This window comes from Mus pahari, chromosome X, assembly GCF_900095145.1.
Source record: "Mus pahari chromosome X, PAHARI_EIJ_v1.1, whole genome shotgun sequence".
Lineage (NCBI taxonomy): Eukaryota > Metazoa > Chordata > Mammalia > Rodentia > Muridae > Mus > Mus pahari.
The window spans coordinates 44,211,627-44,223,327 of NC_034613.1; the positions used below are offsets into that span (position 1 = coordinate 44,211,627).

General features: G+C 41.3%; 1 protein-coding gene across 1 annotated transcript; it reads left to right on the forward strand.

Moving 5' to 3' along the window:
* The first annotated feature begins 339 nt into the window (after positions 1-339).
* Ct55 (cancer/testis antigen 55) lies at positions 340-7,075 on the forward strand. Its single transcript, XM_021188228.1, has 4 exons — positions 340-399; positions 1,495-1,627; positions 4,950-5,062; positions 6,307-7,075. The coding sequence occupies exons 1-4, from the start codon at positions 340-342 to the stop codon at positions 6,496-6,498; spliced, it is 498 nt and encodes a 165-aa protein (XP_021043887.1). The 3' UTR covers positions 6,499-7,075.
* The last annotated feature ends 4,626 nt before the right edge of the window (positions 7,076-11,701 follow it).

Below are 11,701 nucleotides of genomic sequence, written 5' to 3' on the forward strand. Positions count from 1 at the left end.
TCCCACATGATTTCTCACAAACATCTGTAACTCCAGATGCGGGGGAATCAGATAACCTCTTCAGGTCTCTCCTTTTGATCCCTGAAGGCACCCGGCAGGCTCATGTCAAGTCAAGCATCTGGTATTTGGTGCATTTAGCTCTGCCCACTTTCAAATGGTCATTCCAGTTGGGCTTGTTACCTGCTCAGCCACCATCCCCCTTCCTCCTAAATAGCCAACTGCTCTCTATCAACTGTGCATATGACCTGGGAAAGAGGCTAGAGGAGGCCAGGGTTAGGGAGATGGTTTTGTCTATGCAGCTACAGGAAACACTCTTCCCTGCTAGGTAAGGCTTTCTAGATGCGTCCCTCTGGGGAAGGAGTGCCCACACCCCCAGAAGGAACCCTTCGCCTATGCTCTGTAAGGAAGCCTAATAAACTCACTGGCTCCTGAGAGCGAACTCCGGTGGAATCCTGTCACCGTTTGTCATTGCGATCTTAGAGAAGGGGTAGTGGATGTTGTTCACCTCTCTCCACNGGAAGAAATTTTAGCAACAATGGCACACATGCATACCTGCAGGCAAAACACTCATATACAAACTCCAAAATGAGTTTTAAAGTTCACATACGAANTAATGGGTTTCATTATGCTGTTTTCATGCTTCTATACCATTACTCTTTGCCCTTCTTTCCCCCTGTCCCCACTGTCCTCCCAGTGCTCACTGTGTGCCCTTTACCTTCCTCCCCTCCCCCTTTGTTTTTGTGTCACATGCATTCTATGACCCTGTCTTTCCCCTGCTCTTCCTCCTGTCCATGATTCCTTTTCTAGTTCAGTGACTCTCACACACATACACATGCAGATACACAAACACACAGAGAGACAAACTCCCAGCTCAACTTACCAGATAATGTTTTCTTTCACAGCCCAGGTCAAAAATCACTTCCTGAAAACCTTTTCTGTACTCTTAATAGTCTTTATCCTAATTCTCTTTTCCTTTGGAAGTCCAGGGACCAGTTTTTAAATTTTTTATCGCATGAATTATTGAATTATTGAATTATCTTTTACTCCCCTTTATTTTTAATTACTGATATGTAGAATATATATATTGCATAAATACTAGCAGTGNATTAAGTCTGGCAGACAGGCAAATATTGGTTTTAGAAGAAATTTTTAAAATTCATGATTGTACAACACAAAACCTGAGCNCCAATNTAAACTNTGGAATTTATAAAGAGTGTTGGTGCTGGCTTATCAGTTATAATCAATGTGAGTATGTGGCAACACTCTGTACTTTCTTCTCAATTCTCCAAATTTACTCTAAAACTACAGTAAAAATGATACNAAGCTCAAGCATTATTTCACTAATGCATTCCAATTTATGTGTCAGTTATCTATGATAGTTATTTGAACAATTGCTTGAACAATTATTTTAGGNTGGGTTTCAGATTTTTTTACATTGTGTTTTGGTTTGTTTGAAGTAACATTTTAAGGTTTGTGTGTTTGTTTACTATACAGGCAGATGATGACCATGATGAAGAACCCTCAGAATCTCACATGAGAGTTTTGCTTGGCTCTATTACCTCTCTAGTGGATGATGCTGACTACAATGATCATGCATTTTCCGTCTCTCTAGACATTGCTTGTAAAGGTACAACTCTCATTTTTAAATGTAAAATGAGGTTTTGCCCATTTGAAATATTACTAGTTGGGTGTAGGCGTCCTCTTCAGGGTTCCATACGGAACATGCTGATTTGATGAGAGGGTTTGTGCATTACAGTCGCTAGTGCAATATACTTGGATGTTTGCATGGAGCAGACTCAGGCCTGTGCTTGCTAGGCAAGGGCTCCATCACAGAGATGCATTCCCTGTCCTATACTCGTTATTTCTCAGCTTCACTTCAATATGTGAAGTGGACCACTGGAGTTTGAAAATAATGTGTAGCTTACTGTGACACAAAAGTCTCATACTATCATTTGTTACATCTTCATTTGGGTACACTAATATTTGTGCAACTTTTTATTTATATAGGTATTGAATTTCTATTCTAACACCATTACACAAATGAAAAGAAACTAGTTCATAATGCTTCAAATGCTTTAAAATAAGGCCNGGAAATAGCCTGAAAAGCCATGTATATGTGCACTCAGTGTTGAGTTCTATTTGTATTTATCTGATATAACATTCCATTGTTTTTATGTCTAAAGCAACGACATGATCATTTAAAGAGTCTATTGAACTTTAATTTGGTTTAAGAGAGAGTTCTAGATGGTGAAGGCAGAGGACAAAATATAGAAGGCTTNATTAAACCTTGCTTATTAAGAGCTCATAGTATCATGGGGACCCAGAGGCAGACCTGTGAATCCATGAGACTAAGCTGCAGAGGATAAACATTGGGCAAAAGAGTGCCAGGGAGAACCAGAGAAGGCTAACTGGGCTGTGAGTACTGAGCACGCTGAACTTTATAAGCTGCCACTTTGTGCCTTTAACAATCAAGATGGAGACCAAGACAAAATAAAAAATAAAAGTATTATGCATGATGAAATATAAATCTCATAAAATATAAACCTAATGAAAGGTAAACTTGTTATCTTTATATAACACCTGCCTGGCACCCACCTCGAGACGGGGCTTGCTATAGTCCTATGTTTTGTCTCACACTGTTAAAATCATGCCCTCTTCTCTCTTTTTATTTAATGTTTTTTTTATTGGATATTTTCGTTATTTACATTTCAAGTGCTATCCCGAAAGTTCCCTATAATCCCCCCCTGCCCATGCTCCCCTACCCACCCACTCCCACTACTTGGCCCTGGCATTCCAGTACTGGGACATATAAGGTTTGTAAGACCAAGGGGCCTCTCTTCACAGTGATGGCCGAATAGGCCATCTTCTGTTACATATGCAGCTAGAGACACGAGCTCAGGGGGTACTGGTTAGTTCAAATTGTTGTTCCACCTATAGGGTTGCCGACCCCTTCAGCTCCTTGGGTACGTTTCTAGCTCCTCCATTGTGGGTCCTGTGCTCCATCCAATAGCTGACTGTGAGCATCCACTTCTGTGTTTGCCAGGCACCTGCATAGCCTCACATGAGACAGCTATATCAGGGTCCTTTCAGCAAAATCTTGCTGGCATGTGCAATAGTATCTGGGTTTGGTGGCTGATGATGGGATGGATCCCTGGGTGCTGTAGTCTCTGGATAGTCCATCATTTTGTCTTAGCTCCAAACTTTGACTCTTTAACTCCTTTCATGGGTATTTTGTTGCCTATTCTAAGGAGGAATGATGTCTTAAGGACACATGCTCCACTATGTTCATAGCAGCCTTATTTATCATAGCCAGAAGCTGGAAATGACCCAGATGTCCCTCAATAGAGTAATGGATACAGAAAATGTGGTACATTTACTCAATGGAGTACAACTCAGCCATATAATACAATGAATTTATGAAATTCTTGGGCAAGTGGATGGATCTGGAGGATATCATCCTTAGTGAGGTAACCCAATCACAAAAGAACTCACATAATATGCACTCACTGATAAGTGGATATTAGTCCATAACCTTAGAATACACAAGATACAATTTGCAAAACATGCCCTCTTCTTGCCTTGGCTTTCCACTTCCAAGATGAACTCTTAGTCAGGTGCCATTTAACTTGGATAAAGAGTGACATTGTCCCAGCTACAAGAAACTGCTTTTTAGTTTAATTTTCTTGGGTGTAAAAACTTCAACTGATATTGGTTTTTATCTCAGGAACTCTCCAATGATAACTGCTTGCTGTCTAGGATGGTAGAACATTTTCCCTCAGAAATTCTCAGTTTTCAGAGGAAAAGGTCCCTGTGATTGGAAAGTTCCAAAGACAATTTATTAGCCTGTCCTACGCGAACAGGTAGTTGTCAACAACAGGAAGGCTACTAGAAAATACTCTTCTTAGAGTGGAAGGGACTCGGACATGTTTACAGTGCAAAGGATATGACTAAATGTGCTGAGCAGAGCAGGAAGAAATGATGGAGTCAGGTCCCTGAGCTATAAATAGAGGATAGGACCCAAGGCATAGGTGGAACAGCTTACTTCTGTGAAATAGGATTAGTCATATAGCAGACTGTTCTAGGGGAAGAGAAGACTGTGGCTATTAAAGGTGGTACTCGTCCCTAGCACTAGGGACCCAGCTTAAAGGCCTCAGCCTGTCATGTCTATAATTGTCAGAATAAATGCTATTGAATGAATACTATGAAACCCATTACTATTTATATTATCCCTGTGTTGATCGAAATCGAATCCTGGTGCTTGCCCATGCTAACTAAGCTACAGCCTCAANAATTTCTTCAAGGAGAAACTAAAAGAATAGAAAGAAGAAAAAAACATCATCATGTTTTGCCCTAAACTCAATATGAGTAATGAATATGTTATTTCCTTCCTGTTTATTGTGCAGGATATTTTACTGCCTCATCCTGTCCCAGACACTTTTGTTTTACTTTTATCTTTTTAAAATGTTATGTGTATGCGAGAGAGGTTTGCCTGCATGTATGTGTACAGTACTGCTCACATGCCTACAGAGGCTCTAGCGCTGGAAGTTACAGGCATCTCTAGCCTCCGTGTGGGTGCGGGAACTCGGAACCCAGACACACAGTAAGAACAGCAAGTACCTTTAGCTGAAGAGCCACCNCTACAACCCTCATCATTTACAAAACAGTGCCTCTATTTATGNGGATGTGTGCTTTTGTGCAAGCGTATNCCACATGNATGTGGGTACCCACAGCGACCAGAGGAATCCACAGATAAGCCAGATGTGGCTGGGGACACTGGGAGGTGAACCTGAGTTCTTTGCAACAGCAATAAAATCTCTCCAACCCTAGGGTTCTAAATNTTCAAAATGTACTTTATGTGTAATAGAAACTGTGTCAGGGCTAACATTCCAGGAAATGGTGAAATGTCACATTGCCTCTTATAACTTGAGTTTCTTCCATGACTGTTACAGATTTCAAACCTTATAATGGTGACCTGGTAGAAATTGAGTTTTCTGATGAGCAAGACGTGCAGAGCAGAAGGGCCATCTTGGTGAAGCCTCTGAAACATTGTCATTTAACTGAGGTAGTTTCTGTGTGCTGCACTTGTTCTTTGTTTCTGCTTCTCTTTCCTTTGTGATCATTGTATTTTGCTGCTCAGGATTATATTACAAATGTTAAGAAACCAAAAATAAACGATTTACCATATAGGTGGATGGAGGCAGATGCAGATGCCCATCGCCAAACATCAGGCAGAGCCCATGGAGTGTGGTGAAAGAGTGGGGGATAGAAGTGAGCAAATTGGAGGGGTCAAAGACACCACAAGAAGAAACTAACCTGGGCCCATGGGGGCTCACAGAGACTGAAGCACCAACCAAAGAGCATACAGGGCTGGACCTAGTGCCCCTCCACATTTGTAGCAGATGTACAGCTTGGTATTCATGTGGNTCCCCTTACAAGTGGAGCAGGGACTGTTGTCTCTGTTCCATGCCATTNGATCCCCTTCCCCCTAGCTGGACTGTCTGGTTAGGCCTCAGTGGGAAAGGATGTGCCTGGCCCTGCTAGTACTGGATGTGCCAGGTCCTACTGGTATGGGATGTCCCAGGGTTGAGTGGCAGTCAAGGGGGGGTTCCCTTTCTCTGAGAAGGGGAAAGGGTAATAGGGAGGCATTTGGGAGGGTGAGACAAGGAGCAGAGGAGCTGGGGGGCGCTGGGATGAGGGTGTAAAGTGAATAAAAAATACTGTAATTCTGAAAGGAATTCATGAGACTAATGTAGTACTTAATGATAAAAAAATGCTTATCTGGGAAGCATCAGAATGTTCTAAGAGCAACAAAAACAATAACCAGGTTTCTTGAAATTTTTAAGAAAATTGGATGGAGTGTCACTTGAACTCCTTGCTAGCATGTGAGTATGATACGGGTAGGAAAAANTGAAAATGAGTTGGCTGGCATTTGTTTTGCACCATCAGAAAAATGAAGGAATATGCTTCTAAGACAACAGAGGAAGCAGAGGAGAAGGTTAACAACACNTTCTTTTCTCACTCTTTTCAAGCAATCAGCCTTAACTACAAGTTCACACCCATTGTGGGTAATTATTTAGAACAAAATTCTCTCAGTGGAGACCTGGTCTCTTTTGAAGTTGAACCTAGGTGTGGGTGCAGGTAGGAGATGGTGTTTACACAACACCTAAAGTTGCTAACCTGCAAAGCAGGATGGGAATCTGTGGTGGAATCCAGGAGTCTGCTGCTTAGGGCCAGAGAACAGCAGAGTCTATGACCATAGATTATGATTTTCTACACTCATTNCTGCCATCTTTTTTAAAATGACAGGTCCGTGTTACCAGAACAGATGGACGCACTGGGGTGTTGGGAGACACCATCTTTTTCACCTTGGATTCTCTTAAACTTCCTTCTGGATATGTGCTGCACCCAGATGATGTTGTCAATGTGGTTGCAGTGCAGAGCATGCAGTCCAACTATTTCTGGAGAGCAGTTGCAGTGTCCCCAGTACAAGTATTGTAGGAACCCAACCCCTGTGTTCCTTCCTCAGTGTTACTTGCATGGGTAATGAAGGGCCTGGTTTAATGCAATAGTTTGTGGAATGGGAATAGCAACAATGAGCCAAAATACATGTAAAATACANTTTTTCGTGGAAATGCCCTGGTAATTTTGTTGGAAGTATGGACTAACTTTAGGAAGGTGCCTGATGTACTCGAAAACATCCCCAAACCATTTTTGTTTTTGTTTGGTTTTCTTTTGTTTGTCTATAGCAAAGAAACAAGACTGCATATTACGTTAAATTCTGCTTTTTTCTAAGGTCAGGAATACTGCTAGTGGCTTTATCCCTTGAGAAACATGCAGAGGGAGGCCAGCAAGTGAATGTGTGTAATTTAAAGTCACAGATGCCTTCAATTTTGAGTTCCCTTCTGCTGTGTACAGGGTTTACTTTTCCCATGAAAAATTTCGTTTTCCATTATCTACTCAGTTTGCTATATTTAATATTTTTTTCTAGTAGAACCCATGCTCCCATGTTAGAATGTCAAAGCCATACCCACAGGGTGCTTGTTTATACCTTCAATAAAGCTGCTGTCTGAGCATCAATACTGTTTACCTGTACTTAATTTGCCGGTCAGACTCTAGGAGTAAAATTGTTCTGTATATTATTAGTTGTTTACTCGCTGTTTTTTTGAAACAAAAGTATTGCTGTATGGGGTGTGCATCGTTTCCCATGATCCCCTTTGTGAGAGAGGTAGGTACTGCCTAGCTACAGGCAAGAATTGGAGCAAATCCAAACGTTATGAAGGAAAGGAAGTTGCTTTTTAAAAAAATTTTTATTAGATATTTTATTTATATTTCAAATGTTATCCCCTTTCCTGGTTTCCCCCCTGAAAACCCCCTATACTCTACCCCCCTCCTCCCCAACCCACCCATTCCCACTTCCTGGCCCTGGCATTCCCCTCTACTGGGGCATAGAACCTTCACGGGACCAAGAGACTTTCCTCCCAATGATGGCCGACTAGGCCATCTTCTGCTACATATGCAGCTAGAGACACAAGCTCTGGGGGTACTGGTTAGTTCATATTGTTGATCCTCCTATAGGGCTGCAGTCCCCTTCATCTCCTTGGGTCATTTCTCTAGCTCTTCCATTGAGGACCCTGTGTTCCGTCCAATTGTTGGCTATGAGCATCTACTTCCATATTTGCCAGGCACTGGCAGATCCTCTCAGTAGACATCTGTATCAGGCTCCTGTCAGCAAGCTCTTGTGGGCATCGGTAATAGTGTCTGTTTTTGGTGGTTGTTTATGGGATGGATCCCTAGTTGGGGCAGTCTCTGATTGGTCATTCCTTCAGTCTCTGCTCCACACTGTGTAACTCCTTCCATGGGTATTTTTTTTCCCGGAAGGGAAGTTTCTTAAGCTGGGGAGTGTTCCCAGGATCCCACTGGTCTACTCCATGAGATTCCTTGATTTTTTTCTTAACAGCATGTACCCAGGTGACTGCCATGTTGTGAAGCCTATGGAAAGTAACGGTGGGCTCTAACACTGTCCCTAAGAGTCACTAGTTTACCATATGCTCCAGGCCTGGAGTAAGCTTGATTATGAATTTGCTTTGTATTTCTAGTAAGCACTCTCCATGGTCCTATGGGTTTTACTCCACTTTGTCATTAAGATCATAGGAGTGACCTGATTAAGTAAATTCTTAATAACTGTTTTATGGATCAGGCTATGATCTAGACATTGGAGTGGAATGAAAAGCGCACATGTCCAGGTTTTACTGGACCTTGGCTCTTGTCACTGTTTCTTAGGTTCCTAACCCCATGAATATATGGCAGTAAGCTATTCCTACCCAGATACTTTCACCAATATCCTTAGCCAGTGTACTGTACTACATACTATGTACCCCTTTATTTAGTTGCTCCCTAAATTGCTATTTNGGGAGATTTGGAGATTTAAGAGATTGAATGTTTGGCTGCCCAGATAATAATTGGACATTTATGTGGTGGCGTTAACATTAACGTGGCCCCATTCTTGTAGTAGGATATACTAGTCAACATGACAGTCACAGACCATGCCTACAAAATACTGTTACGCCATACAGGAATGTCTCCAGCATTGACACAACTCTCTGGGGGGTTCCTTTGGGAAAGGCCTTATTACCTACCTGGGGGAAATGTCACATGAAGGGTGTGGTAGGGACATAGCAAACAGCTTTTTAAAAGTTGCCATTTAGGTCAGCTCAGTAGAGGAAAAGTGGAAGTTGGGCTTGCTGAAGAAAGGGTGCATTTTCAAAGACACGGGCTGCCCATATGCCATATGACTGGTGATTAGTTAGGGGGTTAAGAAGCACGGACCTTATATATATTAAGAACAGGCACAGTGAAGAAAGATAATATACCTTAAAAGGAAAAGTATACTTATATGAATTAAGTACACTGAGAACACTCTGAAGTCCTTATTTCATCTCTGTAAATATCAGTAACTTGAAACATAAAGAATTCCTTAGAAACTTGATTAGTATTTAAAATTCCTATTTCATGTTGGAAATACAGCCCTGTGGAAAATGAGGCAGGAAAACAAGGCCAGCCTCACATGACCATGAGTCATAAGGAGATTACAATAACCGAATAAAAAAACCCATCTCTTTGACTGCCCTAAGGATTGTACAAAACCCTTCCAGCAAAGAACATTAATCACATGAACAGCCAACCAAGGCTCCACCCTTTTAGAGAACCTTTACTTTCCCTTTTGTAGTAAAAAGCACCTGGACACATCAAATGAGGTTCTTGAGCCACACACCTACTTATCCAGGACCTTCCTGTTCTGTGCAGCAGAGTTTATGCTTTTATCTTTTACTTATAATAAGTCTAGCATCTAACTACTACTACTACCATGTGTCTTGCTCAATTGTTAGGGATGAAAGGAATCTGGCCTTTGTGTCATGGGTGACCTGAGAGATTTCCTACAATACAAGAGGAAGAAGACAAGACATTAGAGGGATCCCAGAACCACACACACAAAAAGGAATGAAACCGTTCTCTTAATCTAATCATGCACTAATGGTAAAAGACTAACTTCTTTCTATATAAGCTATACACGTTTAGAAAAGGGCAACTTATAGATGTCTTTTTTTAAGTTGGAGTACATTCACTGTATGATGAGGGTGGGTTATATAAGACAAAAACAGAATTTAAGGAGTTGTTGTTGTTCCAAATGCTTCATTGAGAGCAATGTCAACTACTAATTCCAAAAATATGTTTAAAGTTTCACATTTATTCAACCACATTTTTGTTAAGTTTCTCTGGAAAATGACTTTTTGTTTGTTTTGTTTTTTGTCTTTTAGAGAAGGCATTTCTCAGTGTAGCCCTGGGTGTCCTAGAACTTGCTCTGGAGTCCGGGCTGGCCTTAAAACTCAGAGCAATTTCCCTCCGCCTCCCCACTGTTGGGATTAAAGTTACAAAGCAAGGCCTGCTGGCTCAAAACACACATCTTAAAAGGCAAGGTATGAAACTGTTCACATTTGATCATGAATGTAAAAATGAAACTTGGAAATAGTTGATTACATTAATATTCAAGTGTTTGGAATGTTATTCTAGGAAATTTATTTTTAATTTTACATTCAGACCACAGGTTCCACTCCCTCCTCTCCTCAGTTCCTGTCTCTCCCCCTCCCCTCCCCTCCCCCAGTCCACTCTGTTTCTCTTCAGAAAAGGCCAGGCCTCCCATGGATCTCCATCTGCCATTGTATATATCAAGTTGCACTTTGACTATGCACCTCATCTCCTAGGAATACTAGATAATTCAATCAATAGGAAGAAAAGGTTACAAAGGCAGGAGACAGAGACAGCCCCTGCTCCCACTGTTAGGAATCCCACTAGAAGATCAAGCTACACAGTTGGAACATACATGCAGAGGGCCAAGGTCAGGCCCATGCAGGCTCCCTAGCTGTAGGTTTAATCTCTATGAAGCCCTATGAGCCCACATTAGTTGATTCTGTGGGTTTTCTTGTGGTGACCTTCATTCCTCTGGCTGCTACCATCTTTCCTCCCCCTCTTCCACAGAATTCCCCAAGCATCTGTTTCCATCAGTTGGAAATTTATCTTTAAAGACAGATATAACATTCTTAAACAATAAAAATTAGCTATACTCATGATATCCTTTTAAAAATTTTGAGACACAGTTTCACTCTGTAGCCCTGGCTGTCCTGGAAATTGCATTAGGTAGACCAAGCTGGCCTAAAACCCAATAGATCTGCATGACTCTGACTCCCAGTGCTGGGAATAAAGGCATGTGCTTCCATGGCCTGCCTTCATGATAAGTATTACTATTTCATAATCATAATAATCATTACTAAATCCTACTAAGGACACATGCTACTTAACAGCAGACCAATCCCANTGACATTCTCATGGCCCGTGGAAATGAAGTTTGTAATATCTTAAAACTGATGTGTAGGCAAGGAATGCTGGTACACGCCTTTAATCCTAGCACTTGGGAAACAGAGGCAGTTTGAATACATGAGTTTGAGTAATGCCTGGTCTACATAGCAAGCTGCAGGCCAAGCAAGGCTGCATAGCAAGACCTTGTCTTAAAAAACAAAAACTAAGCAAACCCTAGTATTTATACTCAGCTTTATTAATGTCTTAACTATTTAATGTCAAGGCATGAACTCAAGCTCTTTGATACATTTTCTTACAATGGGCTAAGCAATTTAGTAAGTACATGAAATGGACTGAAGGGGTTCTCTTCAAAGAACCATGTAAACTAGGCATAGTGGTGGCCACCTGTCGTCTCCAGTGCTTTGGAGGCTGAGGTTCAAGGACTACCTGAGATTATATCTAAGTTTCTTTTGGGTTCAGTGTTAGACACCATCATGGCCAACATAGTAAGACCTTGTCAGAAAAATGAGATAAAACCAACGTAACGTTCTATACCTGCACTTTGTGCCTTTGGGAGTGATAAATATACTAAAGTCAATATCCAAACTTCAATCATTTTTACTGATAACAACTCAACAGTGTCATAAAGAAAAATTCACAGTATAGTAACAAAAGAGGCAAATCCTGGACATACAGGAAGATTTGGTACTAATATAACTGGATCTTATTCTAAATAAAGGACAAGAGAGGCAAACTAATGACTAAAGATCTCACCATTTATCCTAATACTTGTCTTCAAGCATGGCTCCTCGCTGGCATTTGAACTGTATCACTTCAGTTTAAGTTCCTT

Bases quoted from the DNA above. Each gene is read 5' to 3' on its own strand.
- Ct55 (XM_021188228.1), top strand. From the start codon at position 340: ATGCGTCCCTCTGGGGAAGGAGTGCCCACACCCCCAGAAGGAACCCTT. The intron at 1,628-4,949 runs GTACAACTCTCA...TGACTGTTACAG, and splicing joins TCTAGACATTGCTTGTAAAG to ATTTCAAACCTTATAATGGT. The intron at 5,063-6,306 runs GTAGTTTCTGTG...TTAAAATGACAG, and splicing joins AACATTGTCATTTAACTGAG to GTCCGTGTTACCAGAACAGA.